General features: G+C 46.0%; 1 protein-coding gene across 22 annotated transcripts in view; it reads left to right on the forward strand.

The window, feature by feature from the left end:
* Positions 1–23,235, forward strand: part of CELF2 (CUGBP Elav-like family member 2) — a 543,854-nt gene that overhangs the window by 506,868 nt on the left and 13,751 nt on the right. For 11 of the 22 annotated variants that reach the window (XM_030940448.1, XM_030940449.1, XM_030940463.1 and 8 more), the window contains 2 exons: positions 14,333–14,452; positions 21,359–21,556. In XM_030940448.1, coding sequence (XP_030796308.1) covers positions 14,333–14,452; positions 21,359–21,556 — 318 coding nt within the window. Of the gene's footprint in view, positions 1–14,332; positions 14,465–21,358; positions 21,557–23,235 lie in introns of all 22 variants that reach the window. The other 11 variants (XM_030940454.1, XM_030940455.1, XM_030940464.1 and 8 more) reach the window with 2 other exon arrangements.

Genomic DNA, 23,235 nt, shown 5'->3' on the forward strand with positions numbered 1-23,235 from the left:
TAAGCGGGAACTGCTGGGATCCCAGAACCGTATTTCTGGGTTTCTCCACTTACACATTGTCACCCTTGTAAGGAGATCACCAACATTTTTTTTCAGTCCTTCTCCGTGGCCATGTGTAAAAACAAACATCTGGGGCCAGCTAAAGGGAAAGTATATGCTTTTGTTTCAGTAAATCATAGGCAAAATATCATTGGCAGGGAAAAGAGGTTTGATTTTCCCTCTCATTTGCCCTGTTCTTAGGAGATCCCTGTGTACTGCGTGTATGAATGGACTCTTCCAAACTCATGGCCCCACACTGCCTTTATGAGTGCCCGTCTTCACGGGACTGGGGCAGATGCTAAAAATTAGGCTGGGTAGGAAGGCACCCTGGTTTATTGACAACCCATGAAGTAGACTTCTTAGATCCACTAGAGAGAGCTTCCACAAGCCTTTGGGGATGAACATTAAAGCAATGAAAACAGGACAGCTGCTCTGGACATGAGGAGCAGGTGCTGGCCCCTCACTTCCTCGCCTTCCACGTGTGCGCCACCAGGGAATAAAACTTCAACAGTCCTTCTGAGTCCAGACCCGGCCCTCTAGGCTGAGTTTTCCTCTTCCCAGTCTTCCTGAGAACCAGTAGTGATGACTCTTGCCCAGCACTGCACCAAGTCAGGTGGCATCAGCTTCCTTGGGAAGCAGAACTGGCAGCAGAAGAGAGGGACACCGACGTCTCTGGGGAAGGTGCCCTCTTCCAGGCTGGGAGTGTGAGGTCACACCTCACCACTGCGGCGCCCAGTGTCACTTTCCAACCCCACCTCCTCTTCCTCAGTCACCCCACCCCTTCTCAGTCACCCCGCCTCTCCTCAGTCACCCCGCCCCTCCTCAGTCACCCCGCCCCTCCTGTCACCCCGCCCCCCCTCAGTCACCCGCCCCTCCTCAATCACCCCGCCCCTCCTCAGTCACCCGCCCCTCCTCAGTCACCCCGCCCCTCAGTCACCCTGCCTCTCCTCAGTCACCCCGCCCCTCCTGTCACCCTGCCCCTCCTGTCACCCCGCCCCTCCTCAGTCACCCGCCCCTCCTCAGTCACCCGCCCCTCCTCAATCACCCCGCCCCTCCTCAGTCACCCGCCCCTCCTCAGTCACCCCGCCCCTCAGTCACCCCGCCTCTACTCAGTCACCCCGCCTCTACTCAGTCACCCCGCCTCTCCTCAGTCACCCCGCCCCTCAGTCACCCCGCCTCTCCTCAATCACCCCGCCCCTCAGTCACCCCGCCCCTCAGTCACCCCACCCCTCAGTCACCCCGCCTCTCCTCAGTCACCCCGCCTCTCCTCAGTCACCCCGCCTCTCCTCAGTCACCCCGCCCCTCAGTCACCCCGCCCCTCAGTCACCCCACCCCTCCTCAGTCACCCCACCCCTCCTCAGTCACCCCGCCCCTCCTCAGTCACCCCGCCCCTCCCTGCCCAAACAATCTTTGAGGGACTAAATTAAAATGAAAGGTGTGGTTATTGTGGAATAATTAGGCCCCATGGGAGGAGAGGCGTATTGTATTAATGCCCCAGGGTTGTGATTAGCTAATAATGCTAGTGCCTGTGTCATGCCTTAATTATCCTGCTTCCTCACAATCTTTTCCTGCGCAGTTGGAATTCAGCATCCAAGCTCTTTTGAGGCAAAACGGCAACCGCGGGTTCCAGTGTCCTGAGTATGTTTGGTCAATGCAGGCAATTTTCTCTGTGTTTACAATGATTTTATTTCCTAAACCACAAAGCCACTGTGCTTTCACTGTCTAATTGTTCTATGAAAAGTGTTTAATGAGTGCACCGAAGGCAAATTCTTGCTGTCTTCTGTTAATGTTTTCTTGTAGCTTAAAAAAAAAAAAAGTATTTTGCTATCCAGGAAAAGTGGGAAGTAGGGTTAATATGGGAACATTAACGCATGTGTTCCTGGAAAGCAAGCTGGTTTCTGCGACAGACTTATGCTAGACATGCCCTGCAGATACGCTGATACCAGACGAGGGGGAAGGGGAACATTCATGTGGGAAGTATCTTTTAAATAAAGAACTGGCAAGTGTGAGAGACGGATAAGCCCCTCATTGCCGTTTTTCTGGAATCTTTAGAAGGATGGAGGAATACCCAAGTTCCTCAGCAGGCAGCCTCACCCCAAATCAAAAGTCTTGTTCACCATCCCACCTTCTACAAAGAATAAGAAGCCCACGGGAGCCCCTCTGCAGGCCCTGCTGGCGCTCCCCACCCCGCTCCTGCTCCGGGGAGGGGAGGTGGGCTTCTCCAGGACGGGCTTGGGCTGGGCCTCCGCTCCTGCCTGCACAGAGTGGCGGCCTGGGAGCTGAGCGTGGCCCTCGGCGGCCCTGCTTCTGAGCTGCCTCAGAGGAACGGAGGGATTCTCTGGCCCTGGCCCAGTCGTACCATGGCAGCAACTGGCTTTACCCACTCTGTTTCTGAAGCTCTTCCCATTTCTTCTGGCACATAAGCAGAAGGGACGACAACTCTGACCAAATGGCCTGCAGAGCATCCGCAGCCCAGCGCCCTGGGCCAGAGGGAGTTGACACCACACAACTGCACTTTTTCTTGGTGACTTTCTCTGTAATCTGGTCATTCAGGATCAAATCAGGTGTGCTTGGTGTGGCAGCTGCTGTATAGGTTTCCCTGGGAGAGGGAGTAAAAGCGGTTTCCATTTTAAGCTTAATGGGGCTTGTATTTATGTAGATCCTTTGTTCTGGGGTCTCTAAATTGACATGGGATTTTCACATTGTTCCGTTGTGCTGCGGGCATTGGAAGTTGGAGCCTTCACCAGAGTTCTGCCTGGAAGCATTAGAATCCTGCCTTCACGGAGTCCTCTCTTTCTCTGCCAGGAGATGAGGCCGGAGTGTGTTTGGCACAACAAGAAGAGCTTTTCAAAAGTTGGCTTTTTAGACCTTGTGGCCATCAAGCCTAGCCTTAGGGTCTGCAGGAACCCCTTGATATACGTCGGAGGCATCTGCTTTCTCACCCCACAAACAGGGCCTCGAGTGCCTCAGAGGCGGCGCAGCTCGCTGCGGAAGACTTCTCTTCACTAGCCGGCTCCCCTCTGTATCGAACTAAAATCTGCCTTTGAACAGCTTCCACCCACTGATCCTAATTTTGATCTCTTGAGCTGCGAAGAATATCTTTCTCACGTCAAGACCTAAGACTGTTTCTTGCCTTAGTCTTCGCCTCTCTAGGCTCAGTTTTACTCTTATCAGCTCACTCTCTTTCAACTCAGCTTTCATGTCTTGTCACCCTCCTCGGGACGCTCTCAAAACTGTACACACAGACTGACCTTCCTGATGGCCAGACTAATGAGAAAGGCTGCAAAATTAGTCATCATCCATCCAGTCGCCTCTCTGGGGAGGAAGATGTTCAGTCTTCATTGCAAGTGCTGTCAAATGAAGTGAAAAGATGCAGTTCCCCTTTTGAGGACAGAATACCCGGATTCTCCTTCTTCAGATGCAGACTGAACACACGTTTATTGATCACCCGCTGTGTATCACACATCAGTGCCGCCTTCTCGGACCGTCGCACCCGTCCGCAGAGGCAGTGCACGTTACTCCCATTTCGTGCATAAATACTAAGCCTCAGCTGAATGGAGCAGGTGGCCCAAGGTCTCAAAGACTGGAAGGGACACAGCCAAAAAATTAAAGGCAAATCTGAGTGAGCGCAAGTTCACTGCTTCCGTAAGTAAATCTCTGCAGTAGCCACTAGATAGATGTAAGAGGCGACATAGAATCTTAACTTCCACATCAACATCATGCTGACTCTGCAGCCAGACCCCTGGGTTTAAATTCTGGCTCTGCCACTGAGACTTGTGTGACCTTCTGCATGCCACTTCACTTCACAGGATAACTGTAAAGGACTTAATGGGCTAAGGCGCGTGACGTGCTTTTGGCAATGAGCAGCATGTGGCAGGCGCTCACACCTTCGCTGTGCTCACTGTTAGCGTTCTTCCCAGTACGGTGGAGCTGGAGAATGTTTCCTGTTGCTGAAATGACAAGTTACCACCAACCTCGTGGCTTGAAACAACACATATTTATTATGTTGCAGTTCTGTAGATGAGGAACCCAGCAGACTCACTGGGCTGGGGTCAAGGTGTCAGCAGGGTGTGTTCCTTCTGGAGGTTCTTGGGGTAAATCCATTTCCTTCCCCAGCTTCTGCAGCTTTACTTGGCTCATGGTCCCTTCCTCCATCTTCAGAGCCAGCAAGTCCTCATGCTGTCATCTCTGAGTTTTTTCTCGTTTCATTCCTTCTTCAATTCACAAGAACCCACCCAGACCATCCACAGTAATCTCCCCCATCTCAAGGTCTGCTGATCAGCAAGCTTCCCAGTCCATTTTCTGTGGCTTATAACAGAGGACCTGAAAGTAGATAACTTATTTTAAAGAGGAATTATTTCTTACAGCTCTGGAGACTGAGAAGTCCAAGGTCAAGGCAGTGCATCTGGTGAGGGACTCTGCAGTCCTGAGGCAGTGCGGGGCATCACATGGCTGGGGGCTGAGTGTGCTAACATGCTTGCTTAGGACTCTCTTCCTCTTCTTAGAAAGCCCCACTTCCACTCCTGTTACATAACCCATGAATTCCTTAACCTATTACTTCATGAAAGGATTAATCCATTCATAAAGGCAGAGCCCTCGCAATCCAATCACCTCTGAAAGGCCCTGCCACATCGGGGATAAAGTTTCCAACACATGGAATTTGGGGAATGCACAGTGAAACCACAGCACATTCCATCTACAATTTTAATTTCTCTTGGCTGTGTAACCTAACATATTCACAGGTTCCAGAAATTAGGACATGGAGGTCTTGGGTTGGCTGGGGGATGAGCAGAGAACATAATAGTAATTATTAGCTCCCAACATAGCCCTCAGGCCCCAGGTAAGCTTAATCTACCTATCCAGGAATGGCGCTGTCGGAACAGAAAGAGAAGAGAGAACAGGAACACCGTTGTCAAACACATGTTGGCATCTTCTGGTTCAACTCGGTGCCCTCCCCCAGCCCTGGCCCGGTGCATGCAGGTCCTTCCCAGTTCTACCAGTCTGATTAGTCACCCCTCCTCCCATAGGAAATCCAAGGCTGGTGAGGGGTTAGTGGGAGGTGGTCCAAGAAAAGAACTTTTTCCTAGAAAGTGGACTCAGGTCCTTGCCTCTCTGGAAATGTATTTGCGTTGGTTTGAGAGAGCTTCCAAACAGCCCTTCCTCCACAACTGCTGTATCCCTAAGTGGCAAAGGCCACTGGCCTCCTTGTGGAGTCCTCGTGGCCACACCTGGGTGCTGGCGCCCACCCTGCATCCCTCACGGGTACACCAGGGCCAGTCCCATCAGCACTCTGGGCCTCTGCTTCTTCATCTTTCACACACAGGAAAGACTCTAGTTCACAGTTTGCCTGGGAGCATCCCACTGCAGTAAAAGATGCGTCTGAAAGATGTACTATTACCTGTTATTGTCAGTGGGATTAAGAAGAGAATGAAGGCCCTGCACTGGTTGGGGGGTCCAGCCCTCAGCTCTGTTGGAGATACTATACGGGAGTTATTCAAGGTGATCTTCTAGCACCTAATGACCTAGGCACTCGGTCTCGGACCTACAGTGTTAACCTAAGACAAGAATCTCTTCTGGGTGTAGTGTTCATCCCAGACCTAGCACAGCTCTGAGGAGAAGGAACCTATCCTGTCCCCTCAGTTGGGATTAGTGTTTGGGATTACTCAATTTGTAGTTTTCCAACAGTGAGCTTATCTGGTCAAACAAGCAAAGAACTTCTGTGGCCAGGGCCAAGGTGGGGCATATCCTCACCATCGGGGCCTCTGGACCACCTCACTTTTCCTGTTCTCCACACCCCACCCTACCCCACAAACAGTTTTCACAAAATGCCACAGACTTTGCCACATGAGCTGATAAAACCAAGGCCGTCCTTGACTGCTCGACCATTTTCTTTCCTGGCAAGCCAGCTGGCCTGAACGTCCATTGCCTGATTGATAGGTTTTAACCAGTGGTACAACAGGCTTAAAATGTGACGTATACAAGTTATTGCAGCCACTGTGCAAGCAAGGTGAGGTGCACTGTGCAGCCTCCGTCTGAGATCCTCTTGGCTTTGTTCTGCCTCCTCCTGCTTGGATGGTGCAGCCTCTGCTTGAAGAGGTGCTCTGGGAGATTATGAGCCAACATTTATAGACTGCACCTCTCCTGAGATGCTCCTTTGGCATTTTGTAAAACTTTTTTTTTTTTTTTTTTTTTTTTTTTAATTGAGACAGAGTCTCGCTCTGTCACCCAGGCTGGAGTGCAGTGGCCGGATCTCAGCTCACTGCAAGCTCCGCCTCCCGGGTTTACGCCATTCTCCTGCCTCAGCCTCCCGAGTAGCTGGGACTACAGGCGCCCGCCACCTCGCCCGGCTAGTTTTTTGTATTTTTAGTAGAGACGGGGTTTCACCATATTAGCCAGGATGGTCTCGATCTCCTGACCTCCTGATCCGCCCGCCTCGGCCTCCCAAAGTGCTGGGATTACAGGCTTGAGCCACCGCGCCCGGCCTTGTAAAACTTTTAAGTGAGAAAGCGTAGGGTACAGTTCTCAGCACAGACTGAAGGAATTTGAGGTGGGAAGAAGGCAGATGGTGGTCTGAGGCAGCATCTTGCCAGTCTGCCAGCACAGAAATGGAGAGTCTGGGTGTTGGTGGCACCACGTGTGTCTCTGTCTAGGACCTCTTTCTCGATTGTGCATCTGCTGAATGGTCAGTCTTTAAGTACTTGATCAAGGTTGGCTGTGTGACAAATTGGAGTTTTTCTTATGCTTTAAATAGATTATTTGTTAACATTCAAAAGGTTCTTAAAGGTGGCTAGATGTGCAATAAAACCATCCTCTTACAACTGAGATGCCAGTTGGGGTGAATTTTCAAAGTATTGTCCAGTGATGTAGAGTGCACAGGGCATCTTTCCACTTTAAGGCAAGTCATCTAGTTAATTTTTCTTAGTCTCATATTTGATTCTTCTCCCTCCTTTTCTTCACCTTCTCTCCATCTTTCTACTGGGACTGCCTAAGAACAGCGTAGTAAGAAGTGAGAAATTATGTCCAGTTCACTGTAGCCAGCCTCCCAGTTTTTAAATAGGAAGCCAGGGTGTAAGATCTAATTTGCATATCGATTCATTGTCATCAGTAACAAAAGTGGCCCAGGGAGTTTCTAGGCCGCCTCCACCTCTCCTGTGGCCCCCTGAGCTAGGCTTCCCCCGTGCCCACAGGCTATGTGCGTGTCTGTGCCTATGGAGCTCTCTATCCAACTCACTGTTTGCCATCACCACTGGGAGCCATCCACACAAGAGCAGTGTGTGGCATCAACACACCTGTTTGCAGACCCACCTTGGAGACTGGGAGGATTTGAGAAGTCATCCCTGAGCACAAGATGAGCCAGGCCTGGCGACCTCCAGCACCTCTTCTCCCTTGCCCTGGGGCGAAACACTCTCTAGAAGCAGGCTCTGACAGGCCCTCCTCTGGATGCCCCTGGATCGGGGCACAGCAGGCAGCATCTCTGGGCCAGCAATTCACAGTTGTGGATGTCATAGGAAGGGAAAGGTTACAGCCTGGCATACAGGGTCCTCCCTGTGATTTCCTGCAAGGTGGAAGAAGGTCCTCCAACAGAAGCCAGACCAGTGGCTGTGCAGTCATCAACAGTTGGAGATGTTTAGATGAAAGTGGAGAAAAGTGTTACCTGCTTTCGTTGCTTCATAAAATAGATCCTATATCATTTTGTCTGTTCAGTTCAACCTCTACCTAATAACTGATGATCTAAAAATGGTGCCAAATACAGTGCCAAATTCATTACATAGATTATTTGATCTTTACAACAACCCAGTGAATTAGGTACCCTTCTTCCTCCGTTTAAATACAATGAAACAGAAGCTTGGGGAGATAAGGGAACAGATTGAGTCCAAGGCAGGCTTAATGAAACCCCATTTTGCCTCCAGTTTTTTTGTGTTTTGTTTTTAAGATTCCAGTGAAAAGAGCTGATGAAACTATAGAGTTGTGTTCTTTATTAAAATTTATAGTTTCATTTTTCAGTAGCAATGGGGCTGAGCTAGGACCCTTTTTCCTGCTTTTCTCAGTGATACCCCATGCCAGCCAACTTCCATGATCCTTCCCCTGCTCACCACAGAGGCAGGTGACCATCCCCAGTTACAGTGCAAAAAGGTGGAGACTGGTGAAGTCTGTGCTGTAAGATGACGTTCTGCATGGTGCAAGCTGCAGAGACTAAGAGCAACAGCCTGTCTTGTGTTTTGTGTCTTGTGTTTTGCTGGATATAAGATTCTGAGTTAATAGGCTTTTTCTTTTTAGCACTTTTAATATGTCATCTTACTAACTTCTGGTCCACTGTTTCTGCTAAGAAGTCAGCTGTTAATCTTACTGGGATCCATGATGAATCATTTTTCTCTTGCTCCATTCAAGATTTTCTCTTAAACTTTCAACATATTTCTGTTACGTGCATGGGTATAGATTTCCTTACGTTTATCCTACTTGGAGTTTGTTTTCTTGCATGTGTAGATTAATGTCTTTCATCAGATTTGGGAAATTGTCAGCCACTATGTCTTGCAATTTTTTTTTTTCCAGTCTTTAACTTTGGTACATGCATTACACACTTTACACGTGTGTTAATGTGCTTAATGGTGTGCCATATTTCTATGAGGCTCTGTTCATTTCTCCATTCTTTTTTCTTTCTCTCCTTTAGATTGTAAAATCTCTATCAATATATCTTCAAGTTCACTTATTCTTCTGCCAACTCAAAGCAACTGTGGAGCCCTATGGTGAATTTTTCATTTTGGTTCTTTACTTTTTAGCCCCAGAATTTCCATTTTTTAAATCGGGACACAAGTAAATTACGTATAGCCCATTAAAACTTGTCAGTTCAATTCAGGTCACATTTATTTACTCAAGTTTTATAGGTATTTTACAGATTATTTCACTGCAGTTACCCTCATTTAAAATTGTTTTTGTATGGTGAACTGTCTAGGCTAATTTTTATTTCCATCACTTTCCTACTGAAAGTTAAATTTTAAAATGCTGCCATTTGCCATTCGCCTGGTAGATGTCTATCACATGCTAGGCAGTATGATTTTCTTAAAATTGCCAATGGCCTCTGTCCTGTTTACTGGCACTTACTGTGTTGATTTATGAATGTTGAAGGAAATAATTTACTTTGTAAAATAATTTCCAATTTTTTTTTATAATTTCAGCCTTTTGTTGACATTCTTTATTTGATGAAACATTGTAATTATACTTTTAATCCTTTAGGCATGGTTTTTTAGATTGTTATCCTATTTATAATCGCTGCTTTCATGTCTTTGTCCAGTTAAGTCTAACATCTGGGCCCTCTTACACACAGTTTCTGTTGTGTGCTGTCTGCTTTTTCCCGTGTACAGATTGCATGTTCTTGTTCTCTTGCACATATCATAGCTTTCTCTTAACAACAGGACACTGTAGATGTTACAGCACTTCTGGGTGCTGATCCTCCTTACCCACTGCACATCACCCCTTCCCCACTGGCTTCTCATTTGTGTTTATTTCCTTATTGATTTAGCAAGAATAATTCAGTGAAGTCTATTCCCCTGTGGTGCACCACTGCTGTCACTCCTCAGAGGCCACAGCCTTGAGCTATGAGTGACATTCCTATTTTTCCTTTGTTAAATTACAAAATTCTTCCAGACAGCTCCCTTTCACTGCCTCTTTGCCTGATCTCTTGTTAAGTTTCTGGCTGCTGTGTCTCTGTTGTTTTCACTTCCAGCTGTTAGCCTCCACCAATCTTCAATTGTTTGCGCTATTATTTTTGGCCCTGGAGCATAAATTGTCCCCACAGTCTGCTCTGATTGCAGTTGGGCCCTTTCGTAGGAGTGCTCTTTCAGGCAGTCCCTGAGGCCTGCTGTGACCCCAGGAGGACTCTTTCTGGCTGTCCCTTTCCCTGTCCTCTCTGCTAAGCTTTCAGCTGGTCTACTTTGCCATTGTGGAGCTACTGCCTACTCTTAATTGCTCATCAACAAAATTTCTCTTGTTTCTGACAGTGCCTTAGGCTTGAACTTTCCCATACTCTGTTCCAAATAATTAGTTATCCCTAGGGAAAGTTACAGAGCCCTTTGTTCTTGTGACCTATCTCTCCCTGCTCTGGAGGTGGTGCAGGGACAGTGGCCTGCTTTTCTGTGAATGACACCTCTGGTCTACAAGAAGAGTGCTGTGTGAGCATAGGAGCAACTGGTCTTCTCTCCTTGCCTTTTCCAGCATAAAACCTCCACCCAGTGAGTGAGATGGGGTGGGCTGAATGGGACCTAATACTCAGAATGCTATGCCTGGTGTAGAGCTTCCACTCCATGAGTAAAGGCTGGGCTGAGGAAGGGACCCCTCTGCTTCTTGGCCTAGAATAGAGATTCTGCCACAGAGCTGGCAGGGGTGGGAGCTGTGAATTGTCGATGTTGGTAGTCACTCCCTCCCTGGGAGAAACCATAACCCTGTGTGTTTGGAGCTGTGGGAAGAGGGAGCCCCATCTTCTTGGCCATACCCACCCAGGGTAGAGCATCCTTTATGCTGAGCTTCAGAGGAGGGGATTTGTACCAAGAAAGGGAGCAGGTTGTGGATTGTAGCTCACATGCCACGGATTCTTGCTGTTCTTGCTGATGTTTGATAAATCTTCTGGGGAAAAACTATTTCTTCATGTATGTACTTAGGACAATTTCCAGAGACTTTAAGTGGTTGGTTTTTATCATTTTATCTGTTGTGGTTGTTTCACTGGAAAGAGGGCCCACGGATATCCTTGTTTTAAAAGTACTTCCCTCGTGTCCCCTAAAATTGTATGAAAATGTTCAGGCCTTTTTTGCTGGTTTAGAATTCAAACATATACTAGGGATGGTCTTTAACACTCTACTTACTAGCACAGCAATCTGGCAAGGACCATCACATGTAGACTGACATCAGATGCAGTCCCTAGGAAATACCCCAAATAGGAGAGACTTCTATTTCTGGCAGTTAGGCAGACTAGATTGCTGGAAGGACCCTCCCACCGGGAAAAACCCTGAAATGTATAGTAAGATTTTTAAAAATATATTTAATGACATCAGTAGTCAATTAGCAAAAAATACTCATAAATCAATGACTAAGTGCAAGAGGAAACTCAGAGAAGCGGCAGCATATTGAATGTGGCCTTCCCCTTAAGGATATTTGGTGAACTGAATAAATTCGAGTATCTGTTCGCACAGCTTTCCCAACCATAAGGAATACAAGAAAGTCCAAGGCTTCTGTGCAGTATCTAATAGGAGACCCTCCCCATACGAGCTTGAAACCCCAAAAGGCTAAACTCTCAGTGTAAAGATGAACAAAAAATGTTCTCCCTTAGAAAACTACAAGGAAAACTGCCTATCTCAAAACATAGAACTAGGTAGGGCCGGGGGAATTTCCCTCTGACAATTCATAGCAGTAAACCATCCCTCACGTGAGATTACAACCCAGTTTGATTGTGTCTGAGTGGCCCAAAATCCTAAGCCATGAAGTTAAAGTATCCCCAACTTGTAGTTTCCTCCAGCACCTTGTAGAATCAAATGTTAAGTCGTTCTTGAAACAACCCATCTTCAACCCAGACCTCAAATTATTCCTAGAAATAAAGTTCCAAGATAGTTAAGCTCACAACCAAAAACATCCCACAAAATATACAAGTAAACCAAGCACCAAGAGTGAGGAATAACAGGGACATTATTAGATACCACCATTATTAGACCTCAGATATTAGCATTATTAGCATACAACAGAAAGGAAGTATAGCTAATACGTTTACGTATTAAAAGAATTTGAAAAGTAAAAAAGTAACTGATTATGAAAAATGATCCAGCGTGTTGGTAACATTCTAGAAATGAAAAAATATAACCAAAATGTAAAATTTGGAGATGTAAGTTTAACAGAACATTACATACAATTGCAAGAGAATGTGGTGAGCTGGAACACAGATTTTGGAGTTGATGCCCAACTGAGAAACAGAACATGAGAGGTTAAGTGACATGGACTAGATCTAACTGAGGTCTAGCTAAATTCCTAGTGGAAAGGAGAAAGAGGATGGGGGAAAGTCAATATAAGAGCAGCTAATAACCGAGAACTTTCCAGAACTGATAAAAGGTAGAAACAAAAATCCACATATTCAGGGATCCAGATGAATTCCAAGCAGGGAAAATAAAAATCAATCTAAACTTGGAAGCACCATAGTGATAAATGCAGAACACCAAAGACAAGGAGAAGATCTTTAAAACAGAGAGAAAAACCACCCTCCAAGAAACACAAAATCTCAGTGCCTGACATCTCAACAGTAATAATGGAAGTCAGAAGGCCATAAAATGTGCTTAGAAAAACCTGTCAATCTCGAATATCCAGGAAAGAAATATTTCATGAACTAGGATAAAGACATAATTTTCACACAAACTAAAGCTAAAAGACTTTTTCACCAATAGACCCTCACAAAATAAAGCTGTATTGGATATAACTTCAAACTAAAGGATAAATAACCCAGATGAAAGAAGAATGAATAATAAGCAAAGGAAGTGGTAAATATGTGGGCAAATCTAAATGTGTGCTGTGAAGAATAAGTGCTGAATAAAAACCTGAAAACCAAGCTACAAGTAAAATGCATGAATATCCCACACCTGGGTTCAGAGGGGGCTCCTCTGCCTTAAAGTATTCTCAGATCCTTGAATTGTTCTGGCAAAGAGCAAAGATAAGTAACTTTGCTTTTCATAAGTTAAAGATGACTTAGTTTTTATGACCATATACAAGAGAGTAGAAATACTATGCATGACTTCCAAAGTAGTAGAGAGGGGAAATGGAATTGAAAGACAAACCTAGCTGGCTTGGTGGCTCACACCTCTAATCCCAGCACTTTGGGAGGCCGAGGCGGGCGGATCACGAGGTCAAGAGATCAAGGCCATCCTGGCCAACATGGTGAAACCCCATCTCTAATAAAAATACAAAAATTAGCCAGGCATGGTTGCAGGCACCTGTAGTCCCAGTTACTCGGGAGGCTGAGGCAGGAGAATCACTTGAACCTGAGAGGCGGAGGTTGCAGTGAGCCGAGATCATGCCACTGCACTCCAGCCTGGGCGACAGAGCGAGACTCCATCTCAAAGGACAGCAAGAAGGGAGAGAAAAAAAAATGTAATATTAGCAGAACAGATAGGACAAAATCTAAATGCCCCTACTAAAAGACTTAAATTATAAGGCTGTGTTTTTTTAAACCTGTCTATATGTTAGAGATGTAGCCAAAATATAAACAGGTAAGTGAAAAGATGGCAAAAGATATCCAGTGCAAAAACCCAAAGAAGCTGGTGCTTTCTTACACCAAACATCATACAAAACAGACTTCAGGGAAAAATTAGAAACAAAAGCTTGCCCCAAAAAGGTTTATTTCACCAGAAGATAGGATCATTTCCAAATCTATGCAAGTAGGAACCTCTTGCATAGAAATATACCTTCAAGATACATTTCCAAAAATAAGCATGTTTACATGGAGTTGGAGTGACAGACGTTCACATGCTTCTTCCAGTAACTGACAGATCAGGCAGACTAAGAAATGTCTTACATTTAAATGTTTTCCATTTTGAAAGTTTACTGAAGATATTATGAATAACTTTATACCAGTATATAGTTGAAAACAAAATACAGCAATTTCTAGAAAGCAGCAACTTAATAAAACTGATTCAGGAACGAAAAGAAAAGTTCAGTCATCCTATTTATTAGGGAAATTTAATCGTTATTTCAAAATATTCCCATGAAGAAATAGAAAGTCCAGAACATTTAATTGGCAAGTGCTACCGCACACTTAAATGACAATTAATTTTAATCTTACAGAGTCTATTCCAGAGAACAGAAAAATAGGAACCCTCTCCCAGTCATTGTATGAGGTTAGCAAAACCTTGGTAGCAAAACTAAAGACAGTACAAGAAGGAAAAATAAAGGCCCATTTTACTCTTGCATATAGGTTTAAAAAAAAAAACTAAGCAAGATATTGTCCAATAATGAAGCCAAAGAATGATTGCCAACTTCGTTATGTATAAATCTGGCTGGGCAGGCCTCCCATTCACAGATTTCCCCACCATCCAGCAGTGAGTGTATTTGCTATATTGGCAAAACAGTGCTATGATGATTTTTTTTTAACCACCAAATCTGTCAAAATTGCCACAAGTACAATTCCCTATGTCCTTTACCCAAAGCCACAAGCACGGCTCCTCACCTCCGTCCAATGAGATAATGACAGAAGGATTTCCAGTCTTCTTGGCTGTCACTCACCTCGTGTCTTTTCTCCCCTTTCCTCTGTCTTCCTTTTGTTTTTCAGTGGCTGCTTCAACCCCAAACTCCACTGCTGGTGCAGCCATGAACTCCTTGACCTCTCTTGGGACTCTGCAAGGACTGGCTGGAGCCACTGTTGGACTGAATAATATTAATGCACTAGCAGGTACCATCAACAGTGAGTATTTGCTGCTCTGGTGGACAGCCTTCCCCCAAATTCTCCACAGAAAGTGGTCAGCCAGAAATGACCCGAAAAAGGATATGCCACGGGGAGAACTAAAACTTGGGATGGAGGAGCACATGCTTTGATAGGCAAAAGCTGCCTACACTTATTTTGCCTCAGAAAACCCCTGACCACTCTCCACCCCCAGATTCTCTTCAGTGTGTAGCACTGCGCGTGTGCTCATCCATGGGCTTCTGTGGCTGGCAGCTATTTTCAAGTTTCCAGCAGTTTGGTTTGGTTTGCTTTGGTTTCGGTCGGTTCTGTCCTGCGAGGCAGGGTGTTACAGTGGGAAAAGTTAATGGACTGGAAGGCTGGAAGCCTGAACCCAGCTCTGCTGCCAGGCAGCTGTGGGAAGTCAGGCAGACGCTGCTCCCTCTCTGGGCTTGGGAGTCTCCATTTGAGAATGGAAAGTTCTGGATCAGATGATTCTTAAAGGTAGCCTCCAGCTCCAAAGTCCAAAGATTCATGACAATTAAATACGGGAGAAAATTAGGCCTTGGAAAGAAGCAGATGAAACTGAGGGGAGAGGAGTCACTGCCGGAACTGACGTGATCAGAATATTTATTAAGCACCCACAGGTATGGGTCACTCTACATCAGGGACCATCCAGAGGGACAGCGTTTAGCTGTGGCAGGTTGAAGTAGGCTGGAGGCAAATCACTTAGAAAATTGTACTTGGTTCCGAAACATACGGATGGACTCACCAGAGAATTCTGGTTCTGTCCTCCGCAGGCCACCCGTTCCTGTCATTCTCGGTTGATGGGGGAACGGTGTGCCGGCCAGAGGATAAGTCATGTTTTAGACTCCTGCTCGGTATGGGTTCCTGCAGTGGGGAAACTGATCCTCAGCCCACAGAGGGGACACGAAATTTCCCTGTCCCTCCGTTTCGGACTCCCTGGTTGCCTGAGAGTAGCCAAGCCCAGCAGATCCACGACAGCCAACAAAGCTGCTGATACTGGAGCCCAGTTAGCTACCATGCAGCCCAGGCACCCCGGCACCTGCCCGTTCTCATTTTTCGTGAAGGAGTCCTTGACAGTTGTTGCCCTATTTTAAGGCATGCTTCAATAAGTGGACTGTTTTGAAAGGGTGACCAGGCAGTATAATTTTTTAAAGCAAAATAATCCCAGTAATTTCATACTGTAAAAACTCAGAATACCTTGCACTGGACTTGGTAGAAAATGAACCTAAAATTTATCCAAATAAAAATTAACCTTTTTAATCCTGAGAAAATAGATCACTTTTAGAATTAGGACATTTTTCAGGTTTTAGTACATCCTTGTATGCAGCAGCTCTAGGAGAAGCAAAAGCGTGGACCGAGCTTTAGCTGACCATACCTCCCAAATGGGATGGCTCGTGGTTAGCGTGGAGCCCGTGAACTGGTAGCCGCGCGGCGGCCGCAATGTTGTATTCCAGTTAGAACCGCCTCCAGCTTTGACCTTCCCAGCAGCCAAGTAGGAGCCTCACTGCCTTGACCCCCGTTTCCGGTACAGCTCCTCGCTCTGACCTTGTCCTTCACCTAGGTCGAGGACGCGTGTGCTCGCACACATCCCCTCATGCTGCTTCTCTTGCCCCAGGACCTAGTTCCCCTAAAACAAGGACTTTGATTTGACCGCCTGCCTGTCCTTGGTCTGCAGAGTAACAGGCCAGTGGGAATGGTTGTCCTCCTCAGCACGTGCTCATGACTGGTGTGTGTGTCCTCTCGTCCGTGTCCCGCCCTGTCCACGCTGCTCTGCTCTGCATTGCTGAGATTTTGCCATCGTTCTCGTCAGGGACTGCAGAGGGGCTGTGTTGAATGGCAGAGAAACCATGAGTAGTTCTTGTGTGGGGTCTTGTGTGACACACATTTTGCTTCTGGCAAGGACAACAAGTTTAAATTGTTTTGCTTTTTAAAATTCTTTGCTATTGGGTTAATATCAGTCTGTACAGTTCATAGAAAATGAAGAAAGAATGTCATTTCACATAACCCCTACTAGATAGTATGAACCAAGAAAATATTTAATTAAACCAAAACCAGGCACAAATGAAAATACATTCCTTGTGCCTGGGAAGTGTTACTAATGCAGAGCTGTTTTACAACCTCCAGCACTGACCTAGAGCTACTATTTGCTGCTTGTCTCAAAATATCAACAGAAAACCTTCCAAGACAGAGTATCCTCTTTCAGACCATTCCTTCTCAACAGAGATGATTATGCTACCAGTTCCACTGGATAATTCCTAAAGAAAGTCGTCAAGCAGTGGTTACCTGGACAGAGCCAGCTTCTCAAATAGTTGACGGCAGCTTCCGTAGCACCGCTGTTAATCCCACCCCACTGCAGCAGCCGTTATCTGTTTCCATATGGAGAGTATTCAGGTGTTCTGAATAGAGCCAACTCTCTCCCACTGACACAGCAGCCAGCCAGAAAGCAGGTAGATGACTCACCAGAGCCTACATTTTACCCTCTTTCCTGCTCAAGAGCCCAACACCTCTCCCAAAAAAATGAAGTTTTTAGTCAGTAGACAAGTAGCTAAATTATACTGTTTTGAGTTGGATGTCCTTTTTATTCCCTTATACATTAATGAATCGAAGGGCTAAAAAACAGTACAGCACCCTAAAAATGTAAGAATCATCAAGATCAGAAGAAAGAAGACATGTGATTCACCATCAGAGTGTTCACCTCTGGATTTTTTCAGGGTTCCCTGAGCATGTTTTATATATTAACATCTGAGCTAAGGTGAAGAACATACTTTTTCCACCCAAGAGTCTGTATCTGATTTTATGTGTTTCAGTGTATGTCAAGTGGCATCTTTATTTTTCCTTGTTTTATCGCATAATTCGAATGGCTTCCAAATGGCTTACCATATAGTGCTTAAAATTATGATTGTTTTAAGAAAACCAGCTGCAGATGCCTGGTGAAAAGCGTCTATGGAAATATTTTCCATGAGAAGATGCTCCGGGCATATTTTTGTGGCTTGGCACTCCTTGCATTGTGAAATTACTATTTTAATCTGTATTCCTAATATTTATAGTTTCCACAGCCCCACACAATGTGTGTGCCCTTAATAACACAGGCAGGTATATAAGTGACACCCAGTGTATACAGAGACATCTTCATCTACCCTGGTTCTAGACATTTTATATTTAGCTTCTCATTTATCAGCTTGTAGCTTAGAAGGATCATCTGTCATCTATACAAAAGAAAACTTACCCCAGTGAAGTGGTTACAAATCTGTGAGAATATTAAGACCTTCTCCCTTTTTCTTTGATTTGGGATAAAGCCTAGCAGGGCAGCTTGCAGTCAGTGTGGTCTGCTATGGCACTTGGCTTGTGATTCTCCTTTTTTCAGTGTCATTTCCTTAGTGCCCCCAACAAAAAACATTCATGTTTATGGGTTAGTCCTTCTGTGCCATGTTAACAGATTCAGCATCTCCCACCTCCTGGGTCTCTATCGTAGACTGAGGGCCTCTGGAGAGGAATGAGGCAGAAGGCACTCAGTTGTCAGGCTGCGTGCTGGCCCTCCCGACGGGCCAGGTGCAGAGGCCTCCCTGCCGAGCACTGCCACACCTGTCACTTGCTTCCAGCCTTCCTCGTCTAAATAGCATGCATGGGAATGGAGATGATGATAATAAATGAGAGGAAATGGCTGATCCATTGGGCCATTTCAAGGAAAAGCCCTATTCTTTTAAGTGGAAGCATTTTATTCAACTTAACTGTCTTCACAGCTCTGCTTCTGTTATCCAAAGCTTTTTAGAGGAAATCAGGTACCCACAGCTGGGTTGACAAACACTGTCTTTGATAGAATTAACCTAGAATAACATCAGGTCACTCACAGGAACTATTCTCAGAGGTGGAATGCTGCCTCTGATTGTTCTTCAAATCCTACCATGTTTTCAGCTACTTTTCCACCCTGGACCTAGGAACCACCCTCCCAGATTTTCCATGATAGTTGTAGTTTAAAATATTCTCAGTGTGCTGGTACTTAGAACTTTTTTGTTCACATGGATGTTTATACCATGGAGGAGGCGAGCCCCTGGCTGGAGAGGCCAAACCCTCCCCGTGTCCCCTGACTCTTCCCCCTTGAGCATCTGCATCCCTTGCTCATGGTACCGCCTCTGCCACCCCCCACCTTCCCCAGGAAAATAGGGCCGGCCACAGCTGTCTCCTACATGCACAGCACCAGCAGAAGTACAAAAGACCCTTCCGGAAAGCAGATTAGCTCTGAGGTGTAGTCCAGAGACACAGCCAGCCTTTGTGAAGTGGAACCAGGAAAGAAGGGTGTGGCTGGAACGTCACTGGCTGGAGCTCCAAGCCTCACAATGCCCTCTGAAACATCCATCCAGTATTTCCAGAGCAGGAGATGCATTCTGCTTCTGCGTTGTAAGAGAAAAACATTTTTGGCAAAAGAGAGTTGGATAATTTTTCTGACCTGGAAATTAAAAAACAGCTGTGTAGAGAGAAGGGAGTTGGGTCCCAGTGACCACCGCCATAAAATGCCTCGTGTGTATCTGGCGCTCTGGAGAAGCCAAATCATGGAGGCTGCAAATCGCAGGAAGGAGCCCCTGTGGGTCTCACATGACAGGGCCTGAAAACTCCCACCCTCAGCAGACAAGGCATCATGGCAGTGCGATGCTCCCCACCACTCCATGGGAACCTGGAGGCGTCCATCAGAGAGGAGCTGCTGTCTACAGCCCGTCCTCGTCTGGCAACAAGGCGCCTCTGGCAGCAAGGCCCCGCGTGGCTTCGCAGGCTGCGAGTCACACCCAGAACCTCATGCCTTGAGATCCAAGCAGAGCGGCGAGTCGCCACTCTTCTCCTGCCAGAATTTCCTCCACACAGGCATCTGCATTTCTAAAGGACTGTGCCCAGAGCTCGATCATCTATAATCCACAGCACCTGTTAACAGCCTGACCAAAGTGAGACCAAAAGAATTTATCAGCAGTGTCCAGCCCTTCCCAAGTTATTGTACATACCCCTCTCACCTACCTCAAAAACACGGAAGTTCCTTTGCATCACACAAATAAATAGTGGGAGATGAGGATGAAATAAGAGCACTGGAGGAAGAGAGAAATGACTCTCCAGCCCTCTGGTGGCCACAGTAACAGGGACAGAGGGGAAGCACAGTGGCAGGGGGGTGGCTGTGATATGCCGGTGTCCGAGGGATCATTTAGAGTAATTAGGACAGTCTGCATCCAAGCTCTTTGGACAGCTTTTACTTGCATGACCCAAAGAAAACATTAATGGAAACATTAATGAAAATCTCAATGATTTTCTTGATAGACCCCTTCATAATAAGAAACAAAAGTAGACACAGCAGGGCCTCAGCTGGCAACACTTCTGAGCTGAGCTTGCACTCGGGAGGGTGCTACTCCATTCTCACGCCATTCACACTCACCTCGCCACCCCTGCTCAGTGTCTGTTCTGAGAAGCACAGGAATACCCGAGGTGAGGCACAATGATAGTCCTCCACTGTTAAGCCATGGCCTAATTCATATCTTACACGTGTCCTTTTAATTGAAGAGGCGAAGTTGGCCAAATAGAAGCACAAGTGGAGTAAACAGAACATTCCCCACCTGCTCCGTTGGGGCAGGAGCATGCTGGGCGTGTGGAGGTCACTCTGCTGCCGGATTCCCTGGTGTTTCCAGGCAGCCTTACCTTAGTTGTCCTCCATTCTCATTAGACTTACCTATGTTTTCAGTTAGCCATTCTTGCTGTTTTCATATATCCAATCTGTAGCCCTACTTTCAGTGAGATTTTCATTCATGTTTTCAGTAAGTTCTTCTCAGAAACAGATCTTTTCTTAAAGAATTGTGATCATAAAGGGACCCAGAGGCAATTGTGATGTCCCCTCTTCCATTTCCTGAGTTGATATGAAAGTTAGTACTCTATAAAGTGTTGCTGGCTTTGACTCAGTATTCAGGGAGAATGTGACAGTCAGCAACCCCAGTAGAGCCAAAGAGCAGCCAGGATACAAGGGGAGAAATCGAGTCCCATCAGGTGATAGCCAAGGTCCGGCCTGTAGACACGCCTCTGTCTCCGGCTGACTGAAAAACAGGACCTGGAGCTTTCAGTGGCCGAAACCCCGTTGCCACTTGGGCATGGGTGCACGCACAGAAGAACTAATTGCTGCTGAAAACTGAACCACTTTGATACTGAATGAGTAGCCTCAGCTCTCTGCGACTGTGGGAAAGGTCCACATTTCTTCTTTGCCTCAATTCTTCATCAGCCAGGCTACTTATTCCTAAGGTCGTAGTCCCTGGCATCATCATTCAGCTGTTTAGAAAGCCCATTTTCCCACACTGTAACTCCCGGAACTGCAGGTCCACTGATTGAGAGTACAGAACTTGTCCTCTCCACCATTTCCTCATCACACGGCCTAAAGGAAAGAAGTTTTATTTCATCTTTTCCTCCTCAGCCCTGCAAGCCATCCCATAGTTCCTTAAAAAGCCCAATAAATGGATTTCAGTGTACATATTTTACAGGCCTCTGCTACTAAGGTTTTTTTTTTTTTTTTTTTTTTTTTTTTTTTTAAACATGCTCCTAAGTTCCCAGAAGCAAAAGGCGTTTACTTCCAAAAGATAACAACGGTACTTGCCAGTAGCACGCTGCATGGCATTGAGCTGTCTCGTCTCACTCGTGCCACAGTGCATTTGGATCACTGGCCTAGGGAGTGAGGGTTTTCATGGCTTAGGTCATTTTCCCCCATTGTCATGATTGATTTCTTCATGGTTTCATTTTGAGTTTCCTGTCGGTGTAATTGTGTGCTAGCTGCATGTATTTGCTGTTGTATTGTGTCAAATGATTCTCTAACTTCCTTTGGAAAGCACTAATGAATAAGTGCTGTTTCTCTTCTCTATTGTTGGGTTTTTTGTAAAGTTGCTCAAATGCTCTCAGGTATGGCGGCTCTGAATGGAGGACTTGGCGCCACAGGCTTGACGAATGGCACGGCTGGCACCATGGACGCCCTCACCCAGGCCTACTCAGGAATTCAGCAGTACGCAGCCGCCGCGCTGCCCACTCTGTACAGCCAGAGCCTGCTGCAGCAGCAGAGCGCTGCGGGCAGCCAGAAGGAAGGTAGGTGCCCAGGCAAGGCCCAGCCCAGCTGGCAGCACTGGCCTCTAGAGCACGGTTAGAAGGTATCGGATTGAACCCATGTCACAACAGAAAGCAGCTGTTGTATGTGTTATTCGTGTTTAACAAACCTGAAAGCTGGGCGTGGTGGCATACACCTGTAGTCCCAGCTACTTGGGAGGTTGAGATGGGAGGATCGCTTGAGCCCAGGAGCTGAGGCTGCAGTGAGCCATGGTCATGCCTGTGACTAGCCACTGCACTCCACTCAGGGAACACAGACCCCTCTCTCTCAAACAGCAGCAAAATCCTATTTCAGTCTTTCTCACTTGGTCTTATAGTCACCTTCGAATTTAATGTTTCATCCATCTCTTTAGATGAAGTTCTTGTCCGTTGTATATTTATATACCAGTCTGGCTTTGTAGATAAATGGTTTTAATTTTTTCCCCCAGCTACATCTTCTGAAGGGTTATTGGCATCTCTGCAGATCTAAGTCCAGGAAAGTTGACCACCCTTCTTGGAATCCCCAAATATCCTATCACTGCTCACCCCCTCCCATAATTAAGTTCTATAAACTATTAATTTCCCATCAGCTACTTAATATTTGCTGCCTATAAAAAATTCCCAGGGACTTCCCTTTCCCAAGTCAGCACAGACATCACCTTTTCCCCTTACACAGAAACTACTTGGTGGTGGAAGGGGATGGATGGCCACTGGCTTCTGTGGGTGAAACACTCTGTCCTGTGTTTGCCAGGGTTTTCGAGTCCACACATCCTGTGAGTGTGTGGCTGCCTCTCAGTAGGTGATGGTTTTCAGGTGAATGATAAAATCCACGGTTAGGATTGCCTTGGTCTTTGTTTAACTGGGGGTCTTCAGGGAAAGCAAGTAAGTGATCGATTGCCTTGCTTCTCTGCCAGTAAAGCAAAATAAACTCCAGGAAGTTAATGGTAAGAATAAATTAAAGCTAATTATGAAATGGTTCATGAGTAAGACCAAATAGGATCATCGGTCATTCTTCCTTTTGATTCCTTCTTCCTTAATTGAAGCTCCTTTAGAGCAAAATCTGCTCAATGATATTTTTTTCTGACTTGGTTAGATATGGAATAAAAAGCCAGAATAGAGAAGCACTAAGGGAGATTTTTTTAAGTTTCTTTCCCTTCTCTGTTACCCTCACCCCATAGTTCCAAATTGCTTTGTCTGAAGTGGGTTTTAAGAGAACACAGCTTAAAAGATACTTATGTTTTTTTTTTTTTTTTTGAAAAAGGAAAGAAAAGGTTTTTTATTTGTATGAATAACATGAAGAGCACTTTTAAAATGAAAAATATATGAAAGTGCAAGTTACTTTCCATTATGTCAACTTTCTCTTTACTCTTAGCTGTGGCTACTATTATAGGCTTTTGAAACATGCACAGGTGTTCAGACAGCTGTGGTTCCGCAGGCTTGTGAAAGAACCCCTACATCATAAACATCACTTGTCTTCCCCAAGAAAGGCCTGTGTGTGTTCCTCTGTCTGTGGTCTGAGTACCATGGTGACAAATGAGGGCAGAGAGCAGGACCCTGTAGGATGATGATATCCTCACACACAGGCCAGAAGGCCAGTTCCCCACATGGTGGTCACCTCTCCATTACAGAGCAGGACCTTCCAGTAAACTATAGAGCGGTTTAGAGATAAAGTCTGGGCCATG

The sequence above is a fragment of the Rhinopithecus roxellana genome, chromosome 11, assembly GCF_007565055.1.
Source record: "Rhinopithecus roxellana isolate Shanxi Qingling chromosome 11, ASM756505v1, whole genome shotgun sequence".
NCBI classification, from domain to species: domain Eukaryota; kingdom Metazoa; phylum Chordata; class Mammalia; order Primates; family Cercopithecidae; genus Rhinopithecus; species Rhinopithecus roxellana.